This window comes from Amblyraja radiata, chromosome 30, assembly GCF_010909765.2.
Source record: "Amblyraja radiata isolate CabotCenter1 chromosome 30, sAmbRad1.1.pri, whole genome shotgun sequence".
Classification (NCBI taxonomy): Eukaryota; Metazoa; Chordata; class Chondrichthyes; order Rajiformes; family Rajidae; genus Amblyraja; species Amblyraja radiata.
The window spans coordinates 1,384,626-1,401,810 of NC_045985.1; the positions used below are offsets into that span (position 1 = coordinate 1,384,626).

Consider the following 17,185-nt stretch of genomic DNA (forward strand, 5'->3'; position numbering starts at 1 on the left):
ATGGACTTCAGTAAGGCCTTTGACAAGGTTCCTCATGGAAGGTTGGTTAAGAAGGTTCAATGGTTGGGTATTAATGGTGGAGTAGCAAGATGGATTCAACAATGGCTGAATGGGAGATGCCAGAGAGTAATGGTGGATGGTTGTTTGTCAGGTTGGAGGCCAGTGACTAGTGGGGTGCCACAGGGATATGTGTTGGGTCCACTGTTGTTTGTCATGTACATCAATGATCTGGATGATGGTGTGGTAAATTGGATTAGTAAGTATGTAGATGATACTAAGATAGGTGGGGTTGTGGATAATGAAGTAGATTTTCAAAGTCTACAGAGAGATTTATGCCAGTTGGAAGAGTGGACTGAAAGATGGCAGATGGAGTTTAATGCTGATAAGTGTGAGGTGCTACATCTTGGCAGGACAAATCAAAATAGGACGTACATGGTAAATGGTAGGGAATTTAAGAATGCAGGTGAACAGAGGGATCTGGGAATAACTGTGCACAGTTCCCTGAAAGTGGAATCTCATGTAGATAGGGTGGTAAAGAAAGCTTTTGGTGTGCTGGCCTTTATAAATCAGAGCATTGAGTATAGAAGTTGGGATGTAATGTTAAAATTGTACAAGGCACTGGTGAGGCCAATTCTGGAGCATGGGGTACAATTTTGGTCGCCTAATTATAGGAAGGATGTCAACAAAATAGAGAGAGTACAGAGGAGATTTACTAGAATGTTGCCTGGCTTTCAGCAACTAAGTTACAGAGAGAGGTTGAACAAGTTAGGGCTTTATTCTTTGGAGCGCAGAAGGTTAAGGGGGGACTTGATAGAGGTCTACGAAATGATGAGAGGGATAGACAGAGTTGACGTGGATAAGCTTTTCCCACTGAGAGTAGGGAAGATTCAAACAAGGGGACATGACTTGAGAATTAAGGGACAGAAGTTTAGGGGTAACGTGAGGGGGAACTTCTTTACTCAGAGAGTGGTGGCTGTGTGGAATGAGCTTCCAGTGAAGGTGGTGGAGGCAGGTTCGTTTTTATCATTTAAAAATAAATTGGATAGTTATATGGACGGGAAAGGAATGGAGGGTTATGGTCTGAGCGCAGGTATATGGGACTAGGGGAGAATACGTGTTCGGCATGGACTAGAAGGGTCGAGATGGCCTGTTTCCGTGCTGTAATTGTTATATGGTTATATGGTTATATGATCAGCCATGATCACATTGAATGGCGGTGCTGGCTCGAAGGGCTGAATGGCCTCCTCCTGCACCTATTGTCTAGAATATTCCCAAACAGAAGTGTACAACAGTTGTCGTTTGTCCACGCTCCCCGTCAGTGTCAGCTTTTGCTAATCTATCAACCAATTCCTCTCACCCTCTTTCTTTCACCCCGTTGTTTATTTACATTCATGATCCTCATCTCAGAATCCACAACCTCACACTGAACCAGAGAGTCGTAGAGTCACACAGCACGGAAACAGGCCCTTCGGCCCAACTTGCCCCTGCCTGCCCAAACTCCACTGGTCCCGTTTGCATGTGTTTGCCCCATGTCCCGCTAAACATTTCCAATCCATGTATCTGTCCAAATATATTTTACATGTTGTTATAGTACCTGCTTCAGGGACCTCCTCCGGCAGCTTGTTCCACCCACCCACCACCCACCTGTGTGGAAAAGTTGTCTCTCAGATTCCCATTAAATCTTTAAATTGAAACAGCGGATTCAGGACAGGGAGTTGTGGCTCTGAGGGCGCTCAGCCTTTCCACTTCAACCAAGCGAAAGACAAATGCAAGCGAAAGGAATATGAGAGCGAGGCATGCGTATATATTTGTGTGTATATAGTTATGTGTGTGTGTGGATATGTGTTTGTGCGACTGTGTGTGTGCGTATATATATATATTTACTTGTGTTTCTATAAATGTGTGTGCATACACGTGTGTGTGTATATATATATGTGTGTGTGTGTGTGTGTATGTATATATATATCTGTGTGAGTGTATATATATATGTGTGTGTGTATAAATGTGTGTGTGTATGCATGTGTATTTATATATATGTGTGTACGTGTGTCTGCATATATATGCGTGTGCGTGTGTATACACACACGGGAGCACCTCAAGGCTGCGTGCTCAGCCCCCTGCTGTACTCACTCTATACTCATGACCGGTCATAGTGCGATCTCCATCATCAAGTTCGCTGACAACACTACTGTTGTGGGACGCATCACTGATGGGGACGAGTCAGAGTATAGAAGTGAGATCAACCTATTGACCAAATGGTGCCAGCACAATAACCTGGATCTCAACACCAAGGAACTGATTGTGGACTTTGGAAGGGGTAGGATAGGGACCCACAATCCCGTTTATATGGTGGAAAGAGTCAAGAAGTTCCTGGGCGTGCATATTTCCGAAGACCTTTCCTGTTCCTAGCACACTGATGCAATTGTAAAGAAAGCACATCAGCGCCTCTACTTCCTGAGATTCCGGAGAGTTGGTATGTCAAGAAGGACTCTCTCTAACTTCTACAGCTGCACAGTAGAGAGCATGCTGACCGGTTGCATCGTGGCTTGGTTCAGCAACTTCAGCGTCCAGGAGCGGAAAAGAATGCAGAAAGGTGTGACCACTGCCCAGTACATCATCGGCTCTGACCTCCCCACCATCGAAGGGATCTATCGCAGTTGCTGCCGCAAAAAGGCTGCCAGCATCATCAAGGACCCACACCATCCTGGCCACACACTCAACTCTCCACTGCCATCAGCTAGAAGGTACAGGAGCCTGCAATCTGGTACATCCAGGTTCATGAACAGCTTCTTTCCCACAGCCATCAGGCTATTACACTCAACTCAAACAAACTATAACAGCCTATTGCACTTTATCTGTTTATTTATGTGTATATATATGGTCTCTGCTATGTAGACACACTGAACTGTTCTGTATTTATGCTTACTATATTCTGTTGTGCTACAGCAAGCAAGAATTCCATTGTCCTATCTGGGAGACACGACAACAAACTCTCTTGACATGACTCTATATGTATATATGTGAGTGTATATATATATATGTGTGTATTCCCCGGGGAGGGGGACCAGTGGCTGAGGATACAGCCACGGATGGAAGCTGGCAGAGAGCACAGTTGCAGAGTGGAGGATGCAGCTTCACCTCGCTGTTGTTACCATCAGTGTGTGGAGAGGGAACACACACGAGGTGTCCACGGGGACTCTGGAGACCGTCCGTGAATGCTGGTCGCCGCGGGAGGTCGAGTGTTTGTTGATAAAGTTGGCGTCATATTAATTTGATGAACTGTCAACATAGGCAGCCTTTGATTGTGTTAATATTGTATCTTTATTTTTAGTTTTTGAATAAAAGTATTTGTGTAATAAAAAATAAAAATATATAAAAACCCACCAACCCGTGTGCGCGCGCGTGATTACCACCTTAAATAACCCCAGGGGCACCCGTGACCACCAGCTCTGGTCACCAGGACATGAAAGGCCGAATGGCCTAGTCCTGCACCTGTTGTCTATTGTCTATCCAGAGCCGAAGGTTATGTACAGTGCGTGGCTCACCACCAGGGGACGCCACAAGAGCTTTGTTGAGACTTGTGTAGATGGGACATGTTGGCTGGTGTGGGCAAGTAGGGCCGAAGGGCCTGTTTCCACACTGTATCACTCTGTAATTAGAGTAGCGGGGACATTGTTGGCTAGTATGGGCAAGGCCTGTTTCCACACTGTATCACTCTGTAATTAGAGTAGCGGGGACATTGTTGGCTAGTATGGGCAAGTAGGGCCGAATGGCATGTTTCCACACTGTATCACTCTGTGACTAGTGTAGATGGGGCATGTTGGCTAGTATGGGCAAGTAGGGCCGAAGGGCCTGTTTCCACACTGTATCACTGTGACTAGTGTGGATGGGAGATTGTTGACTAGTATGGGCAAGTAGGGCCGAAGGGCCTGTTTCCACACTGTATCACACTAGTACTCTATGCGCCGCAGAAAGCATTTTATCTGTAGGAAGGAACTGCAGATGCAGGTTTACACTGAAGAAGGACACAGAATGCTGGAGTAACTCAGCGGGACAGGCAGCATCTATGGAGAGGAGGAATGAGTGACAGTTGAGAACTGTGCACACAGCCCAGACCATCGCGCAAACCAACCTCCCCTTCCATTGACTCTTGGTCATAGAGTGATACAGTATGGAAACAGTCCCTTCGGCCCAACTTGCCCACACCGGCCAATATGTCCCTTCTACACGAGTCCCACTTGCCTGCGCTTGGTCCATATCCCTCCAAATCTGTCCTATCCATGTACCTGTCTAAATGTTGCATAAACGATTGGATAGTCCCAGCCTCAACTACCTCCTCTGGCAGCTTGTTCCATACACCCACCACCCTCTGTGTGAAAACGTTACCCCTCAGATATCTTATCCCCTTCACCTTGAACCTATGTCCTCTGGTCCTCGATTCCCCTACTCTGGGCAAGAGACTGTGCATCTACCCGATCTATTCCTCTCGTGATTTTGTACACATCTACACTTCATGCTGCCTCGGCAAGGCCACATTTACATTCCCCCTGGTTTTATTTCCGCGCTCACTGGGGTTTGTTTCACGACACGGAATTTGGGAATTAAATGGCAGCGGTTCGTTCAGCGCCGACCTGTTGTCCACCGGGTTTCTGCCCCACAGCCCCTGAGCCCCGCTCCTGACGCCGGTCCCGGGACCCGACCCTTTTACACACCCGGAGCGGAACTGGCGCAGATTCTCATCCACTGGTCTTTATCCCAAGGCCCAAAGAAAGGATAAAGTTTCTCCGTGAATTTATTCCCAGTGAAGGTGTGGAGATGGGACTTGGTGTCCGCGTCGTAAAATGAAACTGTCCCGGACTCGTAACTGAGATAAACTCCCACCCTCCCGGGGATGGGACGGGCGGGGAGAGGGGATAGAGGGGATGTGAATGCAACTAACTCGTCATCCCACAGCCCGATGCTCCAGACTCCAGTCTCCGGGGTCAGGTCGTCATCTCCCTTCCCATCTCCCTTCCTCTCCAAAGACTCTGCGGCGACTCCCAGACTCCACCACTCACTCCCCGCCACCTCCACCTCCCAGTAATGTCTCCCCGATGTGAAACCCTCCGATCCCAGCACACACGGCCAGACTGTAAACCTCTTCCCGGTGTCAGGGAGACTCCTCACGGTCCGGGTCCATCTCACCCTCTTCCGATCCTCAGACACCTCGAACTGCGGATGCGCTGTTTCCACATCCAGGGTGACGGAGACTGGGGGGAGAAGCAGAGAATCAGAGAGTCCCCGGGGGTCGGGGGGAGACTCGGGCAGCGCGGCCCCGGGACCGGGGGAGAGGCCGCTCGGCCTCAGGCGCAGGCGGGCGGATAACTGGACGATATACCGGCGTTTTCCCGCCCACCAACATCCCATGGACTAAAACATGTTTCACGGGTGAGCGGTTTCCTAATTGGGGTGGAAGTGGACGGGAAGCGGGTGAGCGGTGAGAAATAAAATCAAACTGCTGGAGGAAGTCCGTGGGTCAGGCAACACATGTGTAAGGAAATGACAGAACACGTCTAGGGTCTGGACACTTCTTCATTCTCATGCTTCCCTCTGCTCCCTCCGTAGAAAGAGACAGGGGAAGGGGTACAGCAAAATACTTTACTCGTAATATACATATGTGTGTTGTGTACATACACGCACGCACACGCACACACACACAGAATCACACGCACACACACACACACACACACACACACACACACACACACACACGCACACACACACACAGACAGACACACACACACAGAGAATCACACACACACACACACACACACAGAATCTCACACACACACACACACACACACACACACACACAGAATCACACACACAGAATCACACACACACACACAGAATCACACACACACACACAGAGAATCACACACACACACACATAATCACACACACACCCACAGAATCACACACACACAGAATCACACACACACACACACACACACACACACACACACACGCACGCACACACACACACACACACACACACACACACACACACACACACACACACACACACACACACACACACACACACGCACACACACACACACGCACAGACACACACACATACAGAATCACACACACACACACACACACACACACACACACACACACACAGAATCTCACACACACACACACACACACACACACAGAATCACACACACACACACAGAATCACACACACACACACACACACAGAATCACACACACACACAGAGAATCACACACACACACACATAATCACACACACACCCACAGAATCACACACACACAGAATCACACACACACACACACACACACACACACACACACACACACACACACACACACACACGCACACACGCACACACACACACACACACACACACACACACACACACACACACACACACACACACACACACACACACACACACACACACACACACACGCTTGTTCACTTCTCGGGCACAAATGCTTTTTGCTAAACTCAGATTGTTACATAGAAACGTAGACAATAGATGCAGGAGTAGGCCATTCGGCCCTTCGAGCCAGCACCACCATTCAATGTGATCATGGCTGATCATCCAAAATCAGTACCCCGTTCCTGCCTTCTCCCCCATATCCATTGATTCCGTTAGCCCTAAGAGCTAAATCTAACTCTCTCCCGAAAGCATCCAGTGAATTGGGCTCCACTGCCTTCTGGGGCAGAGTATTTCACAGATTCACAAATCTCTGCGTGAAAACGTTTTTCCTCATTTCAGTCTTAAATGGCCTACCCGTTATTCTTAAACTGTGACTCCTGGTTCTGGACTCCCCCAACATCGGGAACAGTTTTTCCTGCATCTACCCTGTCAAATCCTTTAAGTCTTTTAAAATGTTTCTACAAGATGCCCTCTCATCCTTCTAAATTCCAGTAAATACAACCCTAGTCGACCCATTCTTTCATCATATGACTGTCCCACCATCCTGGGAATTAACCTGGTGAACCTACGCTGTACTCTCTCAATAGCAAGGATGTCGTTCCTCAAATTAGGAGACCAAAACGGCACACAATACTCCCGATGTGGTCCCACCAGGACAACTGCAGTAGGACCTCCTAAACGCCAGGGCGGCCACGGTGGTGCTGCCTTACATCGCTTGATGCGCCGGAGACCCTGGTTCAATCCCGACTACGGGTGCTGTCTGTGTGGAGTTTGTACGTTCTCCCCGTGACCGCGTGGGGCTTCTCCTTCCTTCCACACTTCAAATACGTGCAGGAATGTAGTTTAATTGAATTGGTGTATGTGTAAATTGTCCCTAGTGGGTGCAGGATAATATTAGTATGTGGGGATCGCTGGTTGGTGTGGTGATTGTTTGTGTCTTCCTTAGTGAAGACAAACCAAAGTACTTGTTTAACTGTTCTGCCATTTCTTTGTTTCCCATTATAAATTCACCAGTTTCTGACTGTAAGGGACCTACATTTGTGTTCACTAATCTTTTCCTCTTCACGTACCTGAAGAAGCTTTTACAGACAGTTTTAATATTTCCCGCAAGCTTTCTTTCATGTTCTATTTTCAAATCTTAATTAACCCCTTTGTCCTCTGTAGAATTCTAAATGTCCCCCAGTCCTCTGGTTTGCTGCTTCCTGTGGCCAATTTATATGCCTCTTCCTTGGATTTAACACTATCCTTAATTTCCCTCGTTAGCTACGGAAGAGTCACCTGCCCCATTTTATTTTTTCGCCAGACAGGGATGAACAATTTTTGTAGTTCATCCATGCGATCCTTAAATCTTTGCCATTCCATCTCCACAGTCAACCCTTTAAGTATCATTTGCCTGTCTATCAAGTATCATTCGACCTCCCTTCAGCTGTGACTAGATTAGTGAAGTAGTCTTTGAGATATAGGTTGGTACAGTATAATCCTCTTATCATGAGAGTACTTGTAGATACTTATAAGACAAAGTCGTGACTTAAGTTTCGGCTCTCGGACGGGAAACCTCAATATCATCACCCCACACACACACTCACCCACACACGCTCACACACACACACATTCACACACTCACACACACACGCACACACATTCACACACTCACGCACACCCAAATATATACACAACATAAGCACACACACTCACTCACACACACTCACGCACACACATTCACACACTCACTCACACACACTCACTCACACACTCACGCACACACATTCACACACTCACGCACACCCACATATACACACAACACACACTCACGCACACCCACATATACACACCACACACACTCACTCACACACACTCACACACACACATTCACACACTAACACACACACTCACACACTCACTCGCTCAAACACGCTCGCGCACACCACACACATACACACTCACAGCCGCACGCAATATACACACCACACACACTCACGCACACCCACATATATACACACTCACACACATTCACATACACGCACATATACACACCACACACACTCACGCACACTCAAACACGCTCACTACACACACAGACGCACGCATACACTCACATATAAACACACATACGCACACACACAAACCAAGATCTTACCTTGGTGGCCTCGTATCCTTTTCCACTCTGAAAACAGAAACAACAAACAAGACTGATATGAAGAGAACTGTATGGAATCTAATCTCCAATTAATTTTATAGCAAGAAGCTCCTGATAGACCCCGTGCAGTATCACTACATACAGTCCATAGCAGGGACATGTGGTCAAGGGAGGCAGACCCGTACCTGTCACACTCCCAATGAAAATAGCTGTTAAGAAAAGTAAATAAAATAATAATAAAATAAAATATAAATATTTTTCCATTGCTCTGTGTTAAAAATGTCATTTCTATATGAATCGAATCATTTTTTATAGTCAACATCACGACGAGCTGAGCCTCCTCTGATTGCGCCACCACTTAGAAACTGTATGGGGCGCGGGCAATAAGCATGTGCCTGTTACTATCTCTATGTCTGTCACCAATGTGTGTAAAACCCCTTCATTACATGTCCTCACCTTCCATAGTCCAGGTAACTTATTTCACGTATAAATATATTACATTTGTGCTCGCTGCTCTCACATAAAACTGTAATAAAAAGCACCAGGGGAGGCAGGGATCACATCTGCCTCACATGGGGGCGTGTCTCCCTCCACGTTAGCGAGCTTCAGCAGTCGGGGAACGTGGCGGCCCGGGGCTGCTCGTGGTGTTGTTACCGATTAGATCCCTCGAATTGTCAGAGCCGAGACATGACTGGGCCGCCATGGAGAAGCGGGGAGTGCGGTGGGGGGTTCAGCTGCGGCTGTCAGAATGGGGAAGCTGTGGGTTATAACGTGCCATCGTTCCTCTCTCCCTTCTCTCTCTCCCTTCTCTCTCTCTCTCCCTTCTCTTCTCTCTCCCTCCCTCCATCCCAGCCACGGCTCCACCCCTCTCTCTCCTCGGGGAGATGCGGTGACCAATACAGGGAGGGCCGGGCCACTGATACCATCCAGTGCCTCCCCAGTCATTGACCTCACCGCACGTCACTGGTCCATAGGTGATAATTGTGCTGCAAGTGAATGTTGCACGTGTGTGTGTGTGTGTGTGTGTGTGTGTGTGTGTGTGTGTGTGTGTGCGTGCGTGCGTGCGTGCGTGCGTGCGTGCGTGCGTGCGTGCGTGTGTGCGTGTGTGCGTGTGTGTGTGTGTGTGTGTGTGTGTGTGTGTGTGTGTGTGTGTGTGAGAGAGAGTGCGTGTGAGTGCGTGTGAGGAACATACCTGACTGAACAAAGGTTGCCCATTGTCCTATAAAGAAACAGGAAAGATAAGCCATGAATAAAGTACATCAGAACACGCATCAGTGATCAAAGGCACAGTTTGCTTCAGGGACACCATTCAGGACTCCAGCAACAGATTAAATTCGCTAGACTGTGTTTAAACTCCCACTGTGTGAATCCCTCCGTGTGTTGCCGTGCTGTGTCACGGTGTAGGTACATCCCGTGCCCATCACTGTGCTCCGGTCCCTAATATACCCACTGACAGCTGTGACCCAGTGGGGAAGTCACTGAGGAGGGGGATGTATGTATCCTGGTCCCACAGCTGGGACCACATTCTGCATTCTGGGATTCTTCCCTGTACTCTACATGTTGGACTATATGGCTTGATCTGACTCATGTATAATATGGTGACACAGCCAACATATTCTCACTGTGCCCGAGTACAAGGGGCAATAATAAACCAATGATCGACACAACATGCTGGAGTAACTCAGCGGGACAGACAGCATCTCTGGGGAGAAGAAATGGGTGACGTTTATGTTCGAGACCCTTATTCCTAATAGGGGTTTAGATGGGTTAGGTAGAGCTAAGGGGAAGGTACAGAGTGCAGAATATAGTTCTCAGCATTGTAGCGCATCAGTTCCACAGACAAAGTCCAATGTCCACAATGGGGTAGAGGTGAATCGGACAGTACCCTAGCTTATGGAAGGGCCATTTAGATGTCTGATAACAGAGGGAAAGAAGCTGTTCCTGAGTCTGGTGGTGCGCGCTTTCACGCTTCTGTACCTTCTGCCGGACGGGAGCGGGGAGAAGAAGGAATGATCAGAGTCGGACAAGTCTTTGATTATGTTGGCAGCTTTTCCAAGACAGCGTGAAGTGTAGATGGAGTCAATGGTGGGGAGTGCGGTGTGGGTGGGACAGGGCTACATCTACAATGGTGGGGAGTGTGGTCTGTGTGGGACTGGGCTACATCTACAATGGTGGGGAGTGTGGTGTGTGTGATGGACTGGGCTACATCTGCAATGGTGTGGTGTGTGTGTGTGTGTGGGACTGGGCTACATCTACAATGGTGGGGAGTGTGGTCTGTGTGGGACTGGGCTACATCTACAATGGTGGGGAGTGTGGTGTGTGTGTGGGACTGGGCTACATCTACAATGGTGGGGAGTGTGGTGTGTGTGATGGACTGGGCTACATCTGCAATGGTGTGGTGTGTGTGTGTGTGTGGGACTGGGCTACATCTACAATGGTGGGGAGTGTGGTCTGTGTGGGACTGGGCTACATCTACAATGGTGGGGAGTGTGGTGTGTGTGTGGGACTGGGCTACATCTACAATGGTGGGGAGTGTGGTGTGTATGCGACTGGGCTACATCTACAATGGTGGGGAGTGTGGTGTGTGTGTGGGACTGGGCTACATCTACAATGGTGGGGAGTGTGGTCTGTGTGGGACTGGGCTACATCTACAATGGTGGGGAGTGTGGTCTGTGTGGGACTGGGCTACATCTACAATGGTGGGGAGTGTGGTCTGTTTGGGACTGGGCTACATCTACAATGGTGTGGTGTGTGGTGTGTGTGGGACTGGGCTACATCTACAATGGTGGGGAGTGTGGTGTGTGTAGGACTGGGCTATATGTACAATGGTGGGGAGTGTGGTGTGTGTGTGGGACTGGGCTACATCTACAATGGTGGGGAGTGTGGTGTGTGTGGGACTGGGCTACATCTGCAATGGTGGGGAGTGTGGTGTGTGTGGGACTGGGCTACATCTACAATGGTGGGGAGTGTGGTGTGTGTGTGGGACTGGGCTACATCTATATCTTTCAGTAATTACGATCTCGGCTAGACAGGCTGAATCTCCTCACTCCTAAGCAAGTGGAGACATTGGGTGATATATTGGCTGTTGATTCTCTGATCTTGGTCCACAACAGATCACTGTGAATATTAACACCGAGATACATGAGGCTCTCACCCACTTGTACTTCGGCAACATTGATGCTGATTGGGGCTTGTACACCAGCGGCATTCCTGAAATTAACGCACAGACACGCACGCCTTCAGGATGTGGGAGGAAACCGGAGCACCCGGAGGAAACCCGTCACAGGGAGAACATGCAAACTCCACACAGAAAGCACCCGAGGTCAGGATCGAACCCTCATCTCTGGCACTGTGAGATATCAATTCTCCCAGCAGCGCCACTGTGTGGCCATTCATTCTCATTTGGGAATATTTCTAGACTAAATTCTTACCATTTTCTACGATGGATTTGCGCCGTTCCAGCTCTGGAAGGAGAAACCAGTGTTACATTTGAACAATGAGCATCAGAGACAATGACTATCAGAGTCACAGGTCAATCCAAACAAGGCTGGAAATAAGTGCAGAACAATGAGGGAAGTTCCGCGCGGGTCAGGCAGCTACAGTGAGGAACATAATTCCTGGTTCACATTGACAGGGTCTCATCAGGCCTGGACAATGTCAGATGGTGACAGGTGTGACACAAGTGTAGCGGGAAAACAAATGTTGTGTAAGATGTGAAGGGCAGGAGAGGGGAATGACGAGGAACGGATCAGGTGAATAAATACACTGTGGGTCCGGGGACGTTTCAATCATTCACCCACGACCAACAGTTGTTGTAGGTAAATGTGAACACGGTGATTATTGTGTGTAATGGTTGTGGACAATGTTGAATCGGGAAGCTGCGAGATGTGGAGATCAAATACAGGAAACAGAGACAATTCCAAATCTCCTCCCACGGCACCGCCTCACACACACACACACACACACACACACACACACACACACACACACACACACACACACACACACACACACACACACACACACACACACACACACACACACACACACACACACACACACACACACACACACACGTCACACACACACACAAACACACACACACACACACACACACACAAACACACACACACACACACCACAAACACACACACACACACACCACACACACACACACACACACACACACACACACACACACACACACACACACACACACACAACACACGCACGCACGCACACACACACACACACACACACGTCACGGACACACACACACGTCACACACACACACACACACACACACACACACGTCACACACACACACACACACACACACACACACACACACACACACACACACACACACACACACACACACACACACTCACACACGTCACACACACACATACGCACGCACACACACGCACACACACACACACACGTCACACGCACGTCACACACACACACACACGTCACACACACACACACTCGTCACACACCACACACACACACACACACACACACACACACACACACACACACACACACACACACACACACACACACACACACACACACACACACACACACACACACACACACACACACACACACACACACACGTCACATCTGCCCCTTTACCCCATTACCCCCATCTCCCGGGACACTGATATTCTGTCCAGGGGCGACAGTTACCGCTGGAAGGTGGAAGCCCCGCGGAGAGTGCTCTGGTTTTCCACTGAAGTTACAGTGGGAATCTGGGAGAATCCTGCCCGGATTTCCTGACCTGCATCTTACGCTGTTGTTTAACGTACCTTTAATGCGTCTGTTTTGTTTCACGTTCCAGTAAATCACAGCAACGTAGGCGGCAATGAGAAGACAAATGGTGAGGACCAGCGGCAGGGCCCAGTCAGGAACTCCAGCAGGAAAGATATCATCTGCAGAGTGAAGACAGTGAACAGCGCATATAGTAAACTGTCTTTAAAAATCAGTGATCATTTCCCCACAGAAGTGAGATGTGGATAAATCATCACTGGGAAACATGTGAGCACCTCAGTGAGCATTCTGGGCAGTCGGGGTTTCAATGGAATGTAAATCACCTTTATACTTCAATGATCAAACAGCAACATTTACAAACCTGATATTTTAACAATTGCCTCACGTTCTATGTTTAACCATCTGTACTGAACAACACACTTGATCTTGTTTGTTGATTGCCTCATTACTGTCACGTTGCGCTCCACATTTACAAGACCTTCCGTATCTTCATGGTACATTGTTTCAGCTTGTGGTAAAACCTGTCCATCCTCACAGATCCACAGCATCTCTGGTCCAGGATACCATCCACTGGACTTACACACGAGCTGGATTCCATCTCCCTGGTATCCCTGCAACCGAATCCGGATCAAACTCCCCAAAGCTGCATCAGTGACAGGTGTAGAAATAACAATAGTCAGGAAGAATAGCAACTTGGACCATACAGCATTTTGTTCAAGTACTCAAACCTCTTGCAACAATACTTATACAATTTCTAATTATTTCTAGTTCCAATGGAGAGTCATTGAGCAGAAATGTCAACTCTGCTTCTCTCTCCCCAGATGCTGCCTGACCTGCAGAATGTTTTCAGCATCGCGGTGAATTAAATCCAGGCTGAAGTGACAGGGTAAACGGCTGGAACCTGGATAGTGAGGTGGAACGGAGGTATCTGGGGATCCAAGTATCTGGCCACCTGGAAGTAGCACTCATGGTCAATATTGGGAAATTTGAAGTCATCCTCCACAACCAACCAATATTCACCTTGAATGCCTCCGGGGCAAGGACTTAGATGTGGCAGCATTTGTTTGATACATCTAGAAGGGTTTCCTGACACACTAGGCAGTTAATACATCGCTCGGTGGGATTATACTTGACCTTGATTTGGGAAATGAGCGCAACGAGGAGGAGATTCAAAGGGAGAGTATATATATGTATATATATATATATATATGTGTGTACATATATGCTGCATATGGCAAGTACATTTTTCCTTCGGTAAGGAGACAAAGACTGTACACTGTGCCCCAGGTGAGATCTCAACAACATCCTGTACAACTGTGATGCATCTTCCCTACATCCATTCTCCATTCCCCTCAATGAAAAACACTGGGACAGATGTGATGGAACTCCAGTTAAATATATTCCCATGGCTGCCCTTCATTTACTCAAAGGTAGACAAAAATGCTGGAGAAACAGCGGGTGAGGCAGCATCTATGGAGCGAAGGAAACAGGCAACGTTTCGGGATGAACACCTTTCTCCATTTACTCAAGTTACTTCTCAATATAAACATTACAACAGCAGCAAGTTCTTAATTATGTAATTATAAATCAACATTGTTGAGTGAACGCTCTTTACAATCTGTTCGTTTTACATTTATCGTCAATCATCGATGTTTTACTTACTCACCTCGAACTTGTAGTTGAGCTGCAGAACCTTCATACTCGGTTCCCTCTGTAACTGAACATGTATATTCCCCTTCATCAGACCTTCTTACGTTCTTTATTCTGAGGGAAATGTTCCCTTTGGTCACTTCATCTTTAAACAGTTCGGCCCTTGCTCTGTAATCCTGGTGTTGAGCGAGGGTGTCATTGTGTCCATGTCTGTACACAAGGACTGGCGAGATGAGACCTGTCTTCCTCCACTGCACGACCATGTCGCTGGTTAATATATGTGGGACAAGCTGACATTCCAACACCACATCTCCACCTACAGTGGCTACAAAACCATCGCCCGGTACAATAACGAGAAATTCACCTGCGGGTCAATTCAAATAATTGGAAACATAATTATTTAAGGAATCAATAAGGATAATCCCTTATTGAAGGTCGAGTCGCAGGTACATAAGGTGGTCAAAAAGGCTTTTGGCTATTTGGCCTTCATCAGTCAGAGTATTGAGTACAGAACTTGCAGTTGTATAAAACGTTGGTGAAACCGCATTTAGAATATTGTGTTCAGTTCTGGCCACCAGGTTATAGGAAATATATTGTCAAGCTTGAGAACCTTCAGAGAAGATTTACGAGGATGTTGCCAGGACTAGATGGTGTGAGCTACAGGGAGAGGTTGAGTACGCTGGGTCTCTATTCCATGGAGCGCAGGAGGATGAGGGGAGATCTTATAGAGGTGTACAAAATCATGAGATGAATAGATCGGGTAGATGCACAGAGTCTTTTACCCAGAGTAGGGGAATCGAGGATCACAGGACTTAGGTTCAAGGTGAAGTGGAAAAGATTTAATAGGAATTCGAGGGGTAACATTTTCACACAGAAGGTGGTGGGTGTATGGAACAAGCTGCTAGAGGAGGTAGTTGAGGCTGGGACTATCCAATCTTTTAAGAAAGAGTTGGACAGGTACATGGATAGGACAGGATAGGTTTAGAGGGATATGGACCAAGTGTGGGCAGGTGGGACTAGTGTAGATGGGACATTGTTGGCCGGTGTGGGCATGTTGGGCCGAAGGGCCTGTTTCCACACTGTATCACTCTATGACTATGTCTCTAATGGGGTTAGGGAGGGAGAGATAGATCAGCCATGATTGAATGGCGGAGTAGACTTGGGTGGAATGACCTTAATCTGCTCCTATCACTAATAACCTTATAATTCAGGGATGAAGCCAGGATATGAACATTTTCACTGGTTGTCCACGATTATTTTTTTACATAACATTGGGGCCTCAACACCAATCCCCGTGGGACACCACTCCTTCCATCTTGCGACCCAGAGAGAAAAATGATCAGCATCCACTCTCTGCTTCCTGCTATCCTGATTATCCACGAAAATGAAGTTGCCTCCTACTCCTGCAGTTCCCATCATCGCTCACAGAGGGAGGAAGAACCTCCTACCTGATCGTATTAAGTGATGTGGACAACTGCATTAAAATGAATGATTTTAAAATATGAATCTTCTGACTCCATGAAGCCCCCTCCATGAGATAAATAAATAGAAATCAGACCAGATGTTGTGGTCATTACCGTGGGCTGAGCTGAGGATCCCGTTCAGTAACAACACAGCGCAGTGAACCACTCCCATCCCAGTGGAGGGGTCAGTGCCTGAGGGAGAGAGAGAGAGAGAGAAGTGTTAGACAGACCCGTGATGGGCACGAAGCTGTCACCCCCCCCCTCCCCCTCCATCCCCGCTGCCGATGTCCACCACCCCCACTCACTGTTGACCAGGGGGTGAAAGGTCGCACCTTGTGCGGGGTGAAAGGTCACACCTTGTGCGCGGTGAAAGGTCACACCATGTGCGGGGTGAAAGGTCACACCTTGTGCGGTGTGAAAGGTCACACCTTGTGCGGGGGTGAAAGGTCACACCATGTGCGGGGTGAAAGGTCACACCATGTGCGGGGTGAAAGGTCACACCTTGTGCGGGGTGGCCAAGGGCAACCGGTGGCCAAAGGACTCCAGGCTCCGCACCGGGTTCCCTGCTCCCTTTACAATCTGCTCCTTGAGTCTCCCGTCACGGGGGCCGGGTCTGGGACAAACCTCTCCCAGGATGTTTCTACAGTTTCACCATCAAACCTGTCAATAGACAATATTGAACAGACAACAGGTGCAGGAGT

At 48.1% G+C, this 17,185-nt stretch overlaps 1 protein-coding gene across 1 annotated transcript; it reads right to left on the reverse strand.

Moving 5' to 3' along the window:
• Window positions 1–1,664: 1,664 nt before the first annotated feature.
• LOC116989898 (butyrophilin subfamily 1 member A1-like) lies at window positions 1,665–16,806 on the reverse strand. Its single transcript, XM_033047453.1, has 9 exons — window positions 16,790–16,806; window positions 16,599–16,676; window positions 15,038–15,385; window positions 13,733–14,014; window positions 13,410–13,532; window positions 12,024–12,056; window positions 8,593–8,619; window positions 5,211–5,249; window positions 1,665–1,681 (listed from the first exon to the last, which is right to left on the reverse strand). The coding sequence occupies exons 2-9, from the start codon at window positions 16,654–16,656 to the stop codon at window positions 1,665–1,667; spliced, it is 927 nt and encodes a 308-aa protein (XP_032903344.1). The 5' UTR covers window positions 16,657–16,676; window positions 16,790–16,806.
• Window positions 16,807–17,185: the final 379 nt, after the last annotated feature.

What these genes read in the sequence shown, in the direction of transcription:
- LOC116989898 (XM_033047453.1), bottom strand. Translation starts at nt 16,656, where the DNA reads ATGGGAGTGGTTCACTGCGCTGTGTTGTTACTGAACGGGATCCTCAGC. An exon ending in AGCTCAACTACAAGTTCGAG is followed by an intron (nt 14,015 to 15,037) that starts GTGAGTAAGTAA and finishes TCACTGATGCAG; the next exon opens with CTTTGGGGAGTTTGATCCGG. An exon ending in GGCAATTGTTAAAATATCAG is followed by an intron (nt 13,533 to 13,732) that starts GTTTGTAAATGT and finishes TTCACTCTGCAG; the next exon opens with ATGATATCTTTCCTGCTGGA.